The sequence below is a fragment of the Mycetomoellerius zeteki genome, unplaced genomic scaffold (assembly GCF_001594055.1).
Source record: "Mycetomoellerius zeteki isolate Tzet28-1 unplaced genomic scaffold, Tzet1.0 scaffold122, whole genome shotgun sequence".
Taxonomy (NCBI): domain Eukaryota; kingdom Metazoa; phylum Arthropoda; class Insecta; order Hymenoptera; family Formicidae; genus Mycetomoellerius; species Mycetomoellerius zeteki.
This window is the reverse complement of record NW_017256147.1, coordinates 1,496,015-1,515,389: the sequence shown is the minus strand read 5'-3', so window position 1 is coordinate 1,515,389 and position 19,375 is coordinate 1,496,015. Positions and strand designations below refer to the sequence as shown.

Genomic DNA, 19,375 nt, shown 5'->3' with positions numbered 1-19,375 from the left:
AATTTAAAGTACGGTGCGTCGCGCGAGTTTAGTCGCCGGTAAATCACGCATGCCTACATAAAAGCGTTCGTCGAGTGAGAGCAGCTGGCGTGCCGATTTGGCAGAAGTAATTCGCGAGTTTTCCTAGATCGCATACCTCCGATAAACGGTCATTCCGGAAGCGAAATTCAATGTCGCGATTTCTAAACGCGTGTAAACAAGGTTATTTTTCATCAACTAATCGCTAATAAATCTAGCAATATTTTTTAAGCACTACAAATAATTTAACTTGATCAAAGATTATCAGCAAAAAAATACTTTAAAATCATTATTAAAGGATAGACACAACAATCGCTCTCTAAAATAATTGAAAACAGACTTTTGCTCTATGCAAATAAAAAAGAATTCTTATTGTTGTATATAAAAATAAAAATATATATGTGTGTGTGTGAATTACTTACCGAATCCCATTCGTACTTCTTCTTCGTCGTCACTGTCGATATGCTTGATTCCCGCCACTTCGAAACTCTTTGCAGATTGTTCCTTTCGCGAAACGGACGCAGAGGAAAAACAGTCGCAGTTATCCTCGCCGCAACCGCAGTCGTCGCCAGCGCATCTGCATCCCAACAGCGGATCGTCCGTGTCTATATTCCTGCACGCCGGACAGGGGAACGTCATATCGTCGAGCGAGACCCTTTCAATTTTTCTCTCGACGGTGACAAGCAGACTGCCTATGTATGCCGGCAGATCCTCGTCGCTAATATCGTCTGGACCACCCGCGTTCCGCAATCTGTCCTCGAGATCTTTCGGTGAATCATCGGTGACGTGGTTTCGCCGCAAAACGCTTTCCTCGAATTGCAGAGGACTCTTCAGATCTTCGGGTGCGATCAACCTGCTGCGCATTTCGCACCTACTGCTCTCCTTCCATTTTTCCATTGTTGTGGGGGAGACCACCTTGGTGCATCGCTTCACTTTGGCGCGACTCTCGTCGCCGCCGATGGGACTAGAGGAATTCTTGGAACACGCTCTGCGACTCGAGCTTCGATCTAGTTCGTCTTCACCGTCGAGGTCGTCCTTCCAAGTGTTGACACTGGACGCGGACCTGGACTTCATTACTGTGGCAGTATGACCGGACTCGCTGATCGCGTGATTCTCACGACAGAACTGGTGTTCCAGCCTGTCGATCGACCTGGCTTCCTCCCGACGATGTTCAGCGCTGTTGGTTCTGTTGATCTCGCGTGTCCTCGGACGCGCGTCTTCGCGCGATCTTCGCCGTGGACGACCGGTGGTTTTCATCACGCTCGAGGGTTGCGCTCCGCTGAGATTTGCACTCGCCGTATTCGACGAGCTCGGCTGACCCTTGTTTGTCAGGTCCCGCCAATCCATAAACTCGTCTTCACGGTCCCAACCCAAGATCCCCGGGGCCCTCATCGACGTAGTTCGCCAGACTACTGCTATCTGCGAACAGCAATAATTTTGATCGTAACTCGCTCTTATTTTTATTGTCCATTTGATTTACGTTCATGTTAAGAATATTTATTACGTCAAGAAATTTCCGATTTTAATATTAACGACATTTATAATTTAAAGTCAATTTTTTCGTAAGAAAAATATAAAATAGTAATAATACCTTTTGCCAATTAAACTTCAAAAAAATTGTTAGTAAATAAAAGAATCCAATTCTTTACTTAATTTCAACTGAATTTTATTTAAACAATATTTTAATCTAAACTTTTTTATTATGAAAATATTAGTGTTAAGAATATTATAAAATTATGAAAAAAAAATTCACGATTTCAACATTAAATTTATTACAGGAAAATTTATCATATTATTGTAATATTTCTTATCAAGTATTTATAAAAGCATATTGAATTTAGCCGGTCTGCGTAACTCATTGTCATGATAAATCAGCTAGCTTGGCACATTTCTAAGAATACGGGAAAACGTTATAAGCGTTATAAGCGTGACAATGCCGCGTCGGCATTCTCAGATACACGTCCTTTATTGCCCGGAGAGGAGCTTAAACGCGCATCTAATAATGCGCGTGCCATTACGCGCCTGCATCCGATGACTGTTAATATTTATGTCGAGGACCTCGTCGTACGATCACGCGGGAAGAACGCTGAGAATTCCGGCCGAGTCTTTTCGACGGTCGGAGGTGTCATTCTCTCACGGTGGTACACGGAGGACATCACTGGCGCGGCTTCCTTGTGACAACGAAAAGAGGAGAGAGGAAGAGAAGAGAAGAGAGAGAGAGAGAGAGAGAGAGAAGGGGATACAGAGAAAGAGGGGAAAAAATTAAAAGGGACATGACTCACCTCAACGGTATTTTGCTCGACGGCTTCACCGGCGGTCGTAGCGCCGCTGACCGACGAGGTAGTTGCAGTTGCAGTTGCAGTTGCAGTTGCAGCAGCCGCGCTGCGTACGCAAAGGTAACATTCCCCGAGACGCAGTGCGGACGCCTCGAGCTCACCCAGCTGCAGGATCAGGCCGCTGCCGCCTAACGTCAGAGGCCAGCCCTCAGGCACCACTGCCTCGTTTCCCTGCAATCAGACAAATGGATCATGTCATATCTCGCGTCTGATCATCACGTGGATGCTTTCGCGTTAAACATCGTAATTTTCATCATGTTCCGATAAAGCTAAACTCTGCCGCACACGTCGTTTTCCAAATATTCTGCTGAAGAGAAACTGACATTTTCAAATAATAAAAATAAAAAAAATAAGGATATGTACATGAAAGCGTGGGAGGAATTAAGACGTAGGAAAGCGGTATGTTAATTGCGTTGATTGCAGGATATAACTAGAATTAAAACGATGTGCAGTCAGTCAGTCAGTAAATGTTCTTTCTCTGCTGAAAAGCATACGTTGATGAGCAGGAATTTAATCCGAGTCAAAACATTTCGCACACAAAGCAAAGAAAGTGGCAAAGTATTCTGCGTGGAATGTGTTAATGTTGAAGATTGCATCTTGAAGTATTTTTTGTGCATGCCAGAATATTACATCAACACTAGAAAGTTTGACGTTAATTGCATTAATGATGGTTAAGTCATGTAATAATTAGCATAATTCCAAATAAAAAGAATTAATTATATAACAATTATGCTCAGAAATAAAAAATTAGTGAATTTTTTCAGATTTTAATAATGTAAAGAATTGAAAAATAAATAACTTTATTGATATATAATGCTAATTATTATACCGTACTTTAAATAATGTAAAAAACTGAAAAATAATGCTATCAAATAGGACACGCTAATTGTCGACACTATCGCGATGTTCATTTCTAAGCACACCGTCGCATTTAATTTAATATCGAGTCTTTTACGATTCATATCTCCCCATCTTTGAAGGAGAAGAGATCGCCGAAGGTGCGAGACTCTCGCAAGAGCACTTTGCAATAACGCCTACATACATATGTCGACCGGCGACTACGTGACTCGTCGTGTAAGCAATTAGACGGTAGGATAGCGCAAATAAAGGGCGGCAACTGAATGCACACAACGTGCTTCGGGTCCGTAATTACAAGCAAATGAAACGCACCCATTCGGTCGTCCACGATTTTCATTATCGAAACTGATACACACGCACGACTGCATTCCGTGGGGAAATGGAACTTTATCAAATAGAGTCGGTCGATCGGGAGACCATTCGACGACGATTCATCAATTCGTTGACGCAAAATTAATTAACTTACGACAAAAAGAAATACTAACGTTGGCCGCACAATGTAAAAGTGACATTTTTATTAGATATTCGCTTCGCTTTTCTAAGTTTAATCTTTCTTTTGTGTTTGATTTATTTATATACTACAGATAATATCTGCATTGTTTATGATACAAATGGAATCATTACAAAAAACAAAGCTGCGACTTCGCTCACTATATTTATTTTTAAAAACACGTTTTTGCAAAGAATGTTCGGCAACGGTAACCAATATATTGTGTTAATTCGAGCCCTTGAAATATACATCTACGAATAAAAAATTTCAAGTTTCACGCGTTCGCTTTCTCATCAATTTTCACTTACTGTTCATATCTCCAACAAATTTTTTAAAAATTAAGGTGGAAATCCCATGCAGCAAGGCGAAAGCGCAGTATCGTAAAATTTCATCGAGCGTCCAATGCCACATTGTCAACGGTCTAAGTCTCTCTCGTAGTCGCCTTCGCACTAATCAGTGTGAAGGTGACTACGAGAGAGAATGCAGAGACCATGTTGTTTGACCATGACGCCGAGACGGACGTTTATGATGCGCGATAAGGAAACCAGAGGCCCTCTTGCCTGTCAACCAAGTGTCTCATTAGCGGTATAAACGCCGTATGAGAGAATGTATCTGGCGCCGAAACTAAGCGGCTTTCACTGCGTGATTTACCGATGTATGTACTGCCTCCCTGCCTCGATTTACGTGCGCTACGGCTTGCCTACGCCGCACGCGGAAACTCCGTGTGAATGTTTTCAATGATCAGCGGCAAAACGGAAGGTCCCGACGGGACAACGGTCTAGCGAGCGCCGGCGTAAATCAGACCTTATCGCCGCGGAATTCGCATTAGGCCGCTAAGTGCGAACGCTGGTGCGTTAAATTTCATCGCTCTCGATACTCGCTCGTTTCTCAGACGCATGGCGAGGAGAATTTATCAGTCGCCCTGGCGCCGCATCGCCGCGTAATAATTTTAACGTTATCGACGATTTTTCGCGCCGCGATCGCGCGCTCTGTTACGCGCGACTAGTATGATCGCGTTGGTACGAACCGAGACTAGTTTGAAAGATGCGTTAAGAAGCATTTCAACAAATTAGAATCGCTTACTTTCTTAATGCCAGTAAGTTGTAGAAGCAAAGGAGAGATATGAATCATAAACTTTCTAGTCTTATAAAAAAAGACATGAATAATTTGAAGAAATAAAGATCATTTATTATCTTTGTACGAAAGTAAAGCGAAATAAATTTTGGAAATTTTTTTCAAAAAATGGAAAAAATATTTTAATTTTTAATATTTTATTTTAATATTTTAATTAATCACACAAAATTTTTTAAATACTTTTACACTTAACTTGTTATAGTGAAATCGATGATTTGAACTATACTGAATTAGTGCACATTAAAGGCTGCCAAATAAAATACCTAAATGCAGTGATATAATCTAATCAATTTTGATAATGAAAGAATACATTTCTATTCTGCTGAACAATACGTGACAATATCGTTAAGCAATTGATTATTAAAAATATTTCTATATGTTTACATTTAATTTAGCTAATTTCATGTATAGCAGCTTTTAGTGTGTACTAATCTTGCGTGTGCAAATGCCCGAATTCGCTATAAATCACATATACACGACTTAGAAACGATCTGCCTTATTTTCGATTTGATAAAAGCGACTTGGTAAGTTTTCAAATCAATCATTAGCCGTTTTACGATCGGCATCATCCTAACTGGCTAATGCGGTCGTGCGGCGAGAGCAGCGCATAAATAAACGTTCTCCCTAAAGCGATATCCACTCGATCTAAGAAAAAAAATCCGTAATAGACGATTAAACGAGAAAGATAAAAGGGAAGGGAGACTCATAGGAGACGCGCTGACTGCCGTGCCGGATGCTGTCAAAGTGACAGACGCGTGCACGCGACGAGAGCTCATTAATCGGCTGCTGCACCACACGGCGGTCGATGCATTGACGAGCTTGCATCTACGTGACTCACACGAGAGAAGATACACGCACGCGAGTCGGAGTAGCACGCGCGGAAGTATCGGAGCGGATACATCGAAACACATTTTACAGCGGCCCGATCTGATGAAAGTCCGGCAAGACTGATTGCGATCTGGCTGCCGCGAGGAAGTGAGGAAGCAAAGAAGGGAAAAAGAGAAAGATAGAGATAGGGAGAAGGAGAGCGCGAAGGAGAGAAACGATTCGCGGACTTGTTCCTCGGACTCCGTCAAAAAAAAAAATGCGCACGCGCCCCGCCGACCGCCCGTGGTAAACACGCTGTGTATGTTGCGATCAAATTAATCGGCATGACATCGTTACTTCTCCGAGTCGGACGTCTTTCACTCTGCGCTCCCGAGCGCGTCTCTCGATCCGAATGGGGAAGTCTTAACCGCGATCGTCTCCGGCGCGAAAAAATATAACGGTCGAGCACAGAGGTTGAGAGGAAAGAGAGAGCGAGCGCGGATTTACGACGGTATGTATCGGGTTACCAACGGTGCTAATTGCGATTTGCGTAAATTCGCGCGAGTTTATTTTTATTCGGTAAATTTCTCAAAGTGTTGATCGCGTGGCTAATTGAATGAAGAAAATTATACGGACATTTCATGTGAAAAATAATAAAATCTAAAGAGGAAAGAATAAACCGTCGAATATAAGCGAGAAATTCGAACAGATTTTATTAGATCTATTATTTGCTAAAAAATCAAAAGATGAGTCCAGTTATTGTATTAAAAATGTCCTATATTATTTCAACTGATACCTATATTTAATCTACTTACTATATTTATTCATCTCCTATATTGCTATTCCTGACAATGCTTAATACAATGCTTTATGAATTTTTCAAGACAAGCTATCGATTCAATGCGTCTTTACCAATAAAAACTTTACGTGGTCTATATAAATGTCAAGTCAATAGCGATCAACAAGACTGATCGATTTAACGTGCTAGTTCTCCTCATATTAATACAGCGTTGTCGTGGAATTATGTTACCATGCTTCAATGTAGAACTTTCGGTACCACGGAAAAGAAACCGAGGTGAATACCGCAGAGATGCGATCTAGCAACTTGCGAGACGTGCCACGGATGCGGCAACGGGATGTATGCATGCGGGCGGTGCATAGAACGCGACGGGTCTGACCAGTAAACGCGCCGTGAACACAGGCGTGCACAAGCCGATTCCCTCTTCGTGGTACGGCTCGTTTAAAATGCAGATTAGACTTTATACCGGCATCCTTTCAGCGCGAATTGCCGACCGGCGCGGCGTCGACGTGGCAACGGCACCGATCAACGCTTGGCTAAAGCAGCATCTACAATTAAACGCATAGGCAGACAAACAGATGAAAAGAAATTTATTGTATTGCAGTACGTAACATAAATATAAATATTTATCCGAAAATGATAGATAAGTAAACTATATAAATTATATTATGTTATTAGCTAAAAATAATAAAAACACAGGACGCTCGCGTTGAACGAATAAATTGCATAAAAGTATAATAAAAAACGAATTATACGATCTATGACGAAATAAAGCATTAAAAAATAAATCCAAGGGTATAAATTGAGGTACTATTTCTTCAATCATCAGTTGAAGATTGAAAAAGAAAACTTCGTGCAATGAGCACGTGTTCATCTCTACTCAAGGTATTTGACAGTATATAAAAAATAGCTAAACAGACGCAACGACGTTCACATTATTATTGCACGAGCACGAAATTTGTTTGTAAAACGTGTAGCAGAAACCGATTTGAATGCATTCATAATACGCCCTCAAACATAAATGTGTTTAAAGCTGCGGCTTTAGATGCAGTTTCGCAATGAACCTTTCTGAATATTCACGACATAGAAATCCTATTCTGCGACAGACGTCACTGTTATTTGCACTTTTGTCTCGGCATCGCAATGTCTGCTATGCAAAGTATTTGCAATTGCCGTGAAATTTTATAAATTAATTATTTTTATTATTAACAAATTAACATACATTATCGTATAAGGTTTGCACTTTCAAAATATACTTTCTTTTTACTTACTACACATTTACACAATATATTTTTATAAAAATATTTATGATTTGAAACTCTTTTAATCATATTAGATATCATAAAATATTGCATTATTAATGTCATTGATATTCCAATATTATGAATTATTTTTATGAAAATTTCCACGTCAATTTCCGAGTAAAAAGTGCAATAAAATATCACAGACTATATAAACCACATTGTTGTAAAACAAACGTTAGCTAAAGTAGGATTGTAAGATACTACACCACGTCAATCTACGACAAGAGAAGAGAACCGCTGTCCCTATTTCTCACTTTCCTGACGGTAAATCTCTGTCAAGCGCGTGCGGTGTTTCTCAGCTACCAGTTAACAATGCAAGATCATGAGGAAAATGCGAAAACGAGTCCCGACAGAAAGAAGAAGTCTCTCCATCTCATTCGCGTCTCGTCTGTCAAGACATCTTGTCTGGTGAGCTCGACTTCGCCAGAGGTCGATCTCTCGCTCGGCAATAGACAGTGTTAAAGAGGTCCCCAATGCAGATTCTCAATCTCTTTCGTTGTATCTCACGGAGGAGATCTCTCTTCTCTCCGTAATTTTTTCATTATCTATGTAAATTCTATTGTCTGTATAAATTCTAATATACAAAGTAGATATTATTACTGAGATTCTTAACATAATATGACTGTTTCTCATTACATATATCCATCAACTTGTCCTTGTTCTATTATAAGCGTATATACATATATTATCTTTAATATAAAGTACTTATTGCACAATATAATTCTATAATAAAAATTTCAAATACCTTAAAAATTATCATTTAATTATTATCGGCTCCTAGACGATTAGTATTATTCCATAATATTTTGATCGTTTGGAAGCTATAGTGAGCAGATGCTAATGATATTGTTTGTTTTAAAGGGAATATTAATAATATAATATAAAATAATTGCACAATAATACTGAACGTCGAGAGGCCGCTTTACTTAGCATATTCTCTCTCATATACATAATTTATCTTTATATTTGTCGTGGAATATTATCCAGGATTATTATAAAATAAAATTTCTTAAGTCGGCTATCTGATTATCTATTTGGATATCTTTCTTTTGCGGTGGGACTTCCGCAAGGGAATTACGGGATCAATGCGCACGTTACTGCGTAGGAGCCAAAGGTCCTCCGCGTCCTCTGGCTGCGATTGGCCTATGACCGGCGACAATAGAAAGCTGGATACGCTCGTAAACCCGATGGCTTTTGAAAACGTCATTCGGGGAAGAATCATGGAACTGGCGGACCGGTTGAAGAAGCGTCCCATGCACCAGCGAAAAGGTTCCTTGAACCTAGCTATTTGACGGTCACTTTCCTCAAAGATCGTCCTTTCACGTATATCACGTCGCAATCACCTGCGCGCCACGAGTCATCGCCTTTGCCATCCGCGAGGACAAACTCCCGTAACTGTTATATGAACATCACCCACCTGGATACACCGAGGTCAATATTACGGTATCGGTTAGATAACAACGATTGGACCAACAACTGATAATTATTTTCTGCATGACAAATGCACCGTCAAATCCAAAAAAGAATGATAAAAAAATTATTGAACGTATTTGGATAAAAATAAAATAAGATATTCAATATCTATAATCAATAAAAACAAGAAATAATAGAAGAATTAAATAAAGTTGTAAATTAATGATTTGCGCGCAACATAAAATATACATGCAGAATAATCACGATAAAATTGCGTCTACATTTCTAGATGACAAGCAACTCTATCGAATTAGGGCGCGAGCAAAGATCGAGAGGCGGTACTTCGCGTTTATCTCTGCGCATTGCAGCTGCATTGTGACGTCGCATCGTACAAATCGGGCGTATCGCCTGTCGGGATACATGCCACAAATTCTTTCCGGCTTCTATCGCAACCTGCCATTATCTGATGTGACATTTCATGAAAATGTGACGGCGGCCATTTGTTATTACGCGGCTATCCGTGAACGTCGCATCGTGCCGGCAGGTAATTATCGGTCTCACGGTATAATTATCGCAATTGTTATCCGATCTCGGGGCGAGGCCAAGAAGGTCAGAACTAGGGGAGACCTGCCCCAATGTAAGACCTACAACGTAGATCCACCTCCTTGATTCTATTCGTCTCGTTGCTATCATAAAAAAATCAATGAGCCAACTATCGTCTAATTAACAAATGTAAAATATCGGATGACATTTGAAAAACATTGCGAAAAGACAAAACAAAATTATTTAGTATAATAACATATAGCATTTGTTAAATATCTTTTCATTGGTTGAGAATCCTATATTGTAAAGTATAATACATAACATAAATAATATGTAACATAAATTCGTCAAAATATCTTTAATATTTCGTTTGTAATTATTTTCAACACATTTTTTACGTGGAAAGTATTTCCCTTAACTCAAAACAATGAAAGAATTAAATATAAAATAAAAAAGTAAAATTATAGTGTAGAGAGATCTCACCTGCTTTGACTATTCCTAGAGAAATCGCATATGCATCTCACCAATAGGCTTATAACGCTAAATATAGCGAACGTTAATAAAGTACATCATCTAATTAGGTAACCGTCAATCATTTCCTTATCGACATGCTTTGTTGGCGTAGCACAAGACAGTGTCGGTCTAGAGGAAGACGCATCCTGTCTCTGATTGCCCCCGCATCCTCCGGACGGCCCCAAGTTCACGTCATCGTGGCGTTCACCTCTACCGAGTGTTCTCTCGCGACGTGTGCGCGAAGAGACTACGGCGAAGTTACGAATTGAACAAGAGATTCTCGTGCTCGCGGTATACGCTTCTCGGATTTGCACGCGCACGAACATCGTATACTACAGCACGCGGTGTACAAGACACGGATAATTCCTCCGCTATAATTCATCGCGAGAATAGGAAATGAACGGCTCTTCTCCCTGGCGTGGAGTAGCGTCTCTATTCATTTGCCGGTTCAATGAGTTAGCGTCGAGAGACCTCCCCAGAATCGCCGGAGGTGCGTCAGGTTGTCGTATCTTTCAGGTGCACACGCGCATCCCTGTACCGCGCATAGTAATTATGATAATGTCGCGTGAGTCACGATTACAGGGACGCGGCGGCGAAATTAATAACGAAGATTCACGATATATCCGGGGACATGTCAATTGGAGACAATCGCGACGAGCAGGAAGCGACATGGAACAGGTACTTGGATAACGCCAGGTATCCTAGGAACGGGCGAGCTCACGCGAGCTGGCGATCAACGCGAACGACCGAAGTTCATACTTTGCGTGGAGCGGCCCAGCGTGCGGTCACCGTTCATACGACGTCGCCTCGGGCTCCGTGATTACTTATTAAACAAATTCACGCACGTATAAACCAACGAGCGTGAATATATCGGCGATGAGCTGCTAACAGCAGTGTTGCATGTGCATGCGATAGCGCGCGTAGAGAACTTTATTTCAAACAAACTTAAATTACATAATAGCTTTTTACATTTTGCAGCAGCAGCAGATTTAGTTATTCCAGAGATTACACGAAAAGAACGATTTTGCTGAAATATCTAAAAATTTAACTAGATATAAATTTAAAAATAATTTGGTTAGATTATCAAAATAATTACGTAGAAAACTCAAGTATAATGAGCAATGTCGCAAAAAATTTTGACATTCAAGCTTGAGTGTCCTACATAATTATTTAGACAGTTCAACAAAATTATTTTCAAATCTGTATCTAGCTGAATTTTTATTTTCCTATTTCAGCAAAATCATCTTTTCTTTCATATTCAGTGTTCTCCAGGAAATAAAAAAAATTGTAATTAAGCATCTACCTATATTTTTAAAATAACGCAAAATCTCTAATAATGTACTTATATAAAGCTTATACATGAATTCGATCCGGGATTTTATTTAAAAAATTCCTAATATCTTACTCCTGTACATTTTATCAGATCCAAATTTTTGAATGAGTGTTCGCTGTTCATTGCAGTTTGCGACAGTGTCCACACTTGCATCGTTCAAGCGTATCTTAGCAGCGTGATCCCCCTCACAAACGGGCACCTATAATAGTAACCTCGAGGTACGATTCGAGGTAATCCCGATGCGTGCGTCGGAAAGGCAGTGCCATTATCTTTCGCGGATCACGACGCAAACGAACATTTATCGCGTGCCCGCGTGCGCCTTCGTGCATAATTCCGCGTACGAGAATCTCAATTATCCGGTACTTGCGCCTCGCTGTGCTCGAGCGTCATCGACAATGTATCAGTCTAAAAGAGCGTCTTTCCGGTGTTCTTTTTTTCTCTCTTGCCGAGGCCGCCAGACAAATATGCACGATATGCATTACTTTTTTCCGCGCGATGCACGCACATCCTCGAGAGTTTGAGTATGAGAGCTCTTCTGAAAAAGCCACTTCCCAACTAGAGAGAGATAAGATCGAATCAACTTGTTTTCGCAAATCTTAATTCGTATAAAGAATTCGCATATAACTGAAATGAAATTTAATTTAGGATAAATAACAGTTTAATAAATATTTGAACAGTTTGTACACTAAAAAAATATTAAATTTTAATAAATATTTGTTTGAATAATTTATTTACTAAATATAAACATACATGTATTTGATGCAAAAATTAATTTGCGTTAATTTCTTTATTGAGCAAATATTTATGTACCGTGAGTAAATGTTTACTTAGTTGTATTCAAAGAAATATTTATTAAGTTTTAGTAAATTTTTTTTCAGTGTACATATTTGAAATTGATGCTAGAATTATTATCATTTTGTGATAGGTATAATAAATCAGATGTATGCTTTGAATACATATATGAGTTTATGCAGAGATAATACTTTCGTTAGCAACCAACTTGAAATAACTAATAATATTTCTGAACCAGTCATCGTTCATCTGTGCATCTATCAGATTGTCCACTCAAACATGCTTCATTAAGTCTCGATAGCAAATAGCAAACAGTTTCCTCGAGAAATCTATTCTAATAATCTAATCCTTTCGAATCTATTGCTGTACGTTACGAAACCACTTGCAAAGGGTTTGATCCATCTCTAGTACGTATTTCTCTAGTAATATACATCTCTGGTACGCGAACGCCGTTCCCGACGGATGATGTTGCGGAGTGATCGTCCGGAGCACTACTCTCTTTCCCGGCCGCCGCGCCAGTTAGCCGCAGGCTACCTCTTCCAGGTGCACGCATGCATCTCACCGTGCCTCCCATACAGTCATTACGAACACTTGCATCAATCCACCACACGTGTGAATGCATGCGTGCGTGCATGCGTATGAGCGCCTAGCTACCTCGCCTAGTCGTCGATGCGTGACTGCGTCGGAGGAGAGCAGTCTGCTAGGATTATTATGCAAGCTCGTGGTGCTCTCAGGCTGTCGGTGCTGCGGGTTCCGGGTCCGATTGTTCGTTCGACGCGGCACGCTTCTTGGCACCTGATGTTAATGGTAAACGTTAATGGCGCGTTAACATGCGCGGTATTTCTGCTCGTTTGTTCGCTTATTACAGTATATAATTATTTGTTACTCTGCATTGCACGTCTCTCGCTGCAATATAATTCCCGTTAACCTTATTCAATTTGTTTAATAATCAAACATTCTCATTTCCATGTATTATAATTTTCATGTAAATCTTGTTTGTACGCAATAAATTAAATTATATTTTCTTAACAAAATCTTTTTGTATTTATATACGTCATTGCTATTAAATAGGACGTGCCACAGCAAAATGTTGTAAGAACCAAAATGATGAAAATACGTTATATGAAGGGTAATTGTAAATACAGTGTTCTATATCACTATGCTAATATTTGGCATGGAAAGTGTTGCTACAAGCAGAGAAAAATGAGTAGTGCACTTCAAAATATTGTTAGTCCATTGTGCAAGTGACATTTCTATACTTGGACTTACAACGTCTTAAAATTTTAACTTTAACATCATTTTTTATGTATAAAATTATAATTACTTAATTAAAAATTTTTGCAAAGGCTGATTGCTCACACGTTTAGTAATTTTTGACAAATTTTTGAAGTAACAGTTTTCAAGAAAATAAGTTTTTTCTTTCTCCTGAAAAATTTAAAAAATGATACTTTAATGATTACAACGTTTTGCTTTGGCATGCCTTAAATACAGACATCTTATTTACATATTTATAACAGAACGTAAATTCAATGAAATGTCGCAATCGCGATCAAAATGTACGTTTCAATTGCTACGTATTACATAAATATGGAAAATGTTGCCAATGTGCATGTCCTATTAATTTCAATCTCTATTCCTCTTGAAGTGTCGCTACACCTGCGATAGCAAAAGAAAATCACTCGTCGTGAGTTTGTTACGCTGATGAAGAATCGGTGAGCATTATACGCGTTCGCGAAGCGTTTCTCTGTTGGTGCATCGCGTGCAATTTGTCATTACACGTGTCATCCTACTGGTGGAACCTTCGGGCAAAAACCGCGTCCTTCGGGGGTGGCGATCTCTCGTGCTCTCGTCAGCGCGCGATATGAAAGGGGCTTCATTATTCATCGGTTCGGCCGACCATGCGAGCTATGGACGGTGTGTACTTAACGTTTATACGGAGAGAAGCTCGACGTCTCTCGGTGAGAGTTCCGCTAAGTATAATATCATTTCGCTTACGCAAGCGCACCTACGCAAACAGCTAACACGGCTCGTTTCGTTACGTCGGTATTGCGATCGAATCATTATGCTTTCTCTCTTTCTCTTTCGAACAATTGTCGAGAGGGTCCAAACAACATTGAGTTTCGTTCGAAGTCATTTCAGCGATACCATCGAGAACTCAAACGATACTTCAAGATAAGGTAATCGAGATTCTATCGCATTAAACGTCGATGGCTTCCGCTTGATGTTATTTTTAGATATGCCGATAATAGACCTCCTCTCGCAATAGCATCGATATATTATTGTTACTATGTATGGAATATTGACGGTATTACTAATCATGCGAGAATATCGATAAATTGCCAAACGTGAAAGAATTATAGGCATTAAATCTAGTTATATCGAGGGACTTGCCACAGCTGCAGATACCGTCATGGGAAGCTACTTCTTATCGTACAAAATCACATTTCCTTGGTATCAAATTTCTCTCTCTCTCTCTCTCTCTCTCTCTCTCTCTCCCCCTCCTTTATCGATATCGATATAGTTTATAAACAAATATCGTTACGTTAATACGTAGAGATTATATCGCCTTCTTTACTTTTAATAGAATGCAATTTCTAATATCGCTAATAAAATGTCCGCTTTCTTCCTTCCTCTTTCATTATGTGTGCCATCCGCCACTTAATAACACCAGTGAATATCGATCATATATACGCATACATAGACAATTTACGATCGAATTTGCAGAAAACGGCATTTTGATTTGTATTTCTTTGTCATTATCGGTTGATTTACGAGGAAATCGGTGAGCGACAATCGGTGCGTCGGTTTACGAGCGATAATCATGGTACTTGCACATAGCAATGCTGTTGATCGTCAAACCAATGCCCCGGTAAATATCCTTTTTTTTGTACGCTCATCGAGCGGCGAGTGTCATGCACAGATGTATTATTAAGTCGCCGCTTAAAGTTTTACGTCTGCAGGCAAGACGATAAATTTACATAGGACCAAAGACATCCTGTAACGTCTTGCTCAGATCACAGCACTTATTTTGTGCACATCAGAAAATATAAATAGTAATTTACGAGCTATTCGGAAAAGTCCATTTAAATATGATAAGAACCTCCATTGTGACGACGGTGATTCGTAAAAAAATTAATTGAATTATAAATTAAATTATAAAATATAAACGTAATGATTAACACTTTATAGGCTCTTAATATATTTATAAAAGATATTATTATTGATATATTTATAAAAGATATAAATAATTTCATTGCATAAAAATAATTTCAAATTTATTGCATTTAGCTTCATTTATTATCATAATATTTATGCGGATATATTAAAATTGATTGTAATTAGAAGATAGAAATAAAAGCTCATTAAAAGGTAATTTCGCAAAAATTGGAGATAATAAAAGAAAATTATACAAGCAAATGTAAAAAGTTAATATCCTATCGACTCTTAATGAATTAAAATTATTTTAATTATTTATATCTTTTATAAACATATCAATAATAATATCTTTTATAAACATATCAATAATAATATCTTTTATAAATATATTAAGAGTCTATAAAGTGTTAATCATTACACGCTTCAATTAAAATTTGTTGTTAAAAATAACTCAAAGAATCGCGCCGCACTGAATCGAATTTCAATATCAAGTACGAAGAAAAAAAGAGATGGGAACACAGTCAGTAGAAGTCTGCGTTGTTTTTACGCGACTTTCATAACGCGTCTGGTTAACCGGCTTAATAATTGCATTCCTTATACGTTCGTGAGGATAATTGTTTTTGCATAATCGAGATGACTCCGTCTCTCGGCATCCGTTTGATGCAGTAAAAGAAATCGGTGCGATGGGCACGCGCACGCGCACGCGCACGTGTGTGTGTGTGTGTGTGTGTGTGTGTGTGTGTGTGTGTCGAATCTACTGTATGCCAATTGCATAATCTACGATGTAATTACACGAGATTCGGAGCGAATTTTAAAACATTCGTGTATGCTGCACGCAAACGCGAGTAGATACGCGGAGTAGATCATTCATTAAGAAATAATTACATGACGATCTTACAGGTGTATATATTTCCTGGCATTACATTTATTTCTCTCTCCGCGCCATTATGCGATTTGTAAACTTCAGTAAAATTGAAGAGTAAATATCTTCCTATGTAATTATTATATCCAAATGTAACAAAAGATATTATAAATTTTTTTTTTTTAAATTTTTAACTTTTTTGATACATCTAAATAATAATTTTAAGAGTTTTGCATGTAAATTAGATGAAAATTTATGCTTCAGTGAGAGCAGTAGTACGTCAGAACGTATAGAAGAATACCGGACTCGTAAATAAAAAAAGAACATACATATCTATCAGGGACCATAGATCTCCTTGCGTAAATATATGTGAGTCATAAATTTCCATTTAAAAAGATGCGATTGCGCGTTTGTATGATGTCGCTCATACCAAGATTACATGTGTAACGCGACGTTAGACCTACGAGAATAAAGCCCCCTTCAATAAGAATAACAAAGCAATCGGTAATAAGATGTTAATATAATAATCCATGAAGAAATTTCCCGATTCGAAACGGTTAAGAAATAGTAATATTGACTAAAGTGTTTGAATCTTTCAAAGCACTTCAGAAATAAAACGATCATATGTTATCTGTCTTGACAGTTTGTCGATAATGATGCAAGAATCTTTGCTAAAAGAACCATCGTCTGGTAATATCAGACTTTATTGTGCGTTGTTGTTAGGAAAGACGAAAATGTAGCATTATCGCATTGTTCGTGTGTACGGAGCAGTGCATCAATGCCATACAGCGCGTCATCGTAATATTTCAAAAGAGCCGTCATCCTTCGAGCTCAGCAGCGAAAGCTATTCAAAGCGCCGGCATGAAAAATGAACAGTCCATCTGATGTTGGAGCTATGTACCTTCATCTTCCCGTAAAATCAAATTAGTTGAGATTATCGAGAAATAAATTGATTTTCAGTAATCACATTTTTATCACAAACAGGTTATGTTATTATGGCTATAATAAACAGCTATAAGAAATGATTCATTAGATGAATGTACATCCATAAAAACATTTATCAGAAAAGTAAAGTGCAGGAAAAGATTTTAACAATCATAATAGTAAGAAAAAGGTCAAAGAATTGCAGGTGTATCATTGTTTACTAAAAGTGATACAAAAGTACAAAAAAGAACGTCGGACATTTCCATCTCCTTAAACGTTCCTCTTCAATAATCCAAGAAAAATTTTTTTAATTGGGGAGAGGGAATTTTAACAGAGAGAGACATTAATGGCAACGTAAGAACTTTCGAGAAGATGCAACGACTATTTTAACAGAGAAAGTAATTTTCTCCTACATTTAATTATTCATCTTAGAACAGAACAGGTCTATAAAGACATTATTAGCTACCGCGGTTAGTCTTAAGAGCCTCCGAGATTCTGTGTTCTCTTGCAACTCCGACGATTCCAAGTGTCGAGAAGCCACGAAACGGAGGCGAGAAAGCAGCGGCGGGATTGACAGCGTGGAGAAATACCTGTAAAAACGAAAGCGGCGGCCGGAAATTTAATCAAGTGAGTTGATAGCGAAGGTCCTACCGCCGATGGCCCATCCGGTGGTAGAGAACTTGGCAGCACGCGCTAAATTACAGGTTTGAAAGGCTCTGGAAGAAATCGCTGTCTTCCCTGTGCGCAGCGCGCGTGTACTCTCGCACGAATTATCGACCGTGCGATCGAGTCGTTGATCGCCGTGGTCGCCAATCAGAGGCAGTTTTCTAACGACAATGAAAGTGCTCGCTCGCCGAGCGATTTTCGTGCGGAAACCGCCGCGGAAGGAATCGCCTGTGAAGGTTGACGACACGCAATTGACCCCCCAAGGGCATTGCAATCCGCGCAAATTTATCGAGAATTTAACTAGACTCGGAAAACTCAGAATCAGGAATTTATAGCGTGTAATAGCAAAAATATTTAGCCACACGGAAACTTTATCATTAATTTTACTTTCACCTAAATTCATCTACTTGTAAGATCAGATTGATATCAAATTGCTGAAGTAATTTTGGAATTATTGTAATATACGCGCAATTGTAAAAGCAAACACCAGCAATATGTATTCTACGATAACTTTAATAATCAGAAAAATTATTCTGCCGTAGTATCAACACATGTACGTGTGTATCGTAATTTACTTAATTGAATAAATTTGCTTCGGCGAGTATCAGCAATCCAGAGTGTAAATTTCTTCGTACTTTTTAATAAAGTTTCATACCCGCAGTTATCGAGGCACAATTTGATATAATGAAAGATGTGACAAAATATATGATCCATAAACTTTCACGCAAAATTCTGCTAGAACATGCATCCGGGAACTTTCTTTTTTTCGGGAAGAAGGAGAGAGAAAGAAATATATAAATGCCTGACGACGGCATAACTTTTGATGGTATCGATTTCAATCCCGCACGTGCAACATATAATTTGCAGGCATATATACGAACATGTGACGTTAATAATAATGTTACGACACGTCGCGCTATCGATCCGAGATTAAATTGATGCGATTATCATCAATTATTCTGCTCTGCTCCAAATGTGGTGTTCGATCTCGCGGCACGGACACATCAAAAGACAGAAGTTGACGTTTGATCTTTCGCTTCTGGAGAACGTGAGAGACCACAATCGGTCCTGGCGGGCTACGAACAATCGCGTGGGAACTCATTTGCTCTTCCTCCCCTCTTGGAAAATTAAACGGTACAACGCAGAGGAATAGAAGTGATCGTTAAGCGAGACACTCGCACGCGCAGCTCGTTCTCCTTAATAATCGGCCTGTAAGATATGATAAGAACACCGATAACAAATGGACGCTTCGTACGTAGCACGGATCAGGATCTTCTGGATTTTCTTTTGCCTATTAATTCCTTTGTCGGTTCAGAGATCTTCACGATAGTAATTATTCTTGAATTACAAACAGATAAAAATCGAATTAAGCTTCTATAATTAACTGACGAGAGTCTATATTTAATTCAACGTGAAGTCAATTCGGC

General features: G+C 39.0%; 1 protein-coding gene across 3 annotated transcripts in view; it reads right to left on the bottom strand.

The window, feature by feature from the left end:
* The window catches only part of LOC108731252 (uncharacterized), a 304,231-nt gene that overhangs the window by 137,697 nt on the left and 147,159 nt on the right, over positions 1-19,375 (bottom strand). For all 3 annotated transcript variants that reach the window (XM_018461481.1, XM_018461483.1, XM_018461482.1), the window contains exons 4-5: positions 2,301-2,525; positions 441-1,437 (exon numbers count right to left, since the gene is read on the bottom strand). In XM_018461481.1, the coding sequence (XP_018316983.1) occupies positions 441-1,437; positions 2,301-2,525 (1,222 nt within the window). The remainder of the gene's footprint in view (positions 1-440; positions 1,438-2,300; positions 2,526-19,375) is intronic.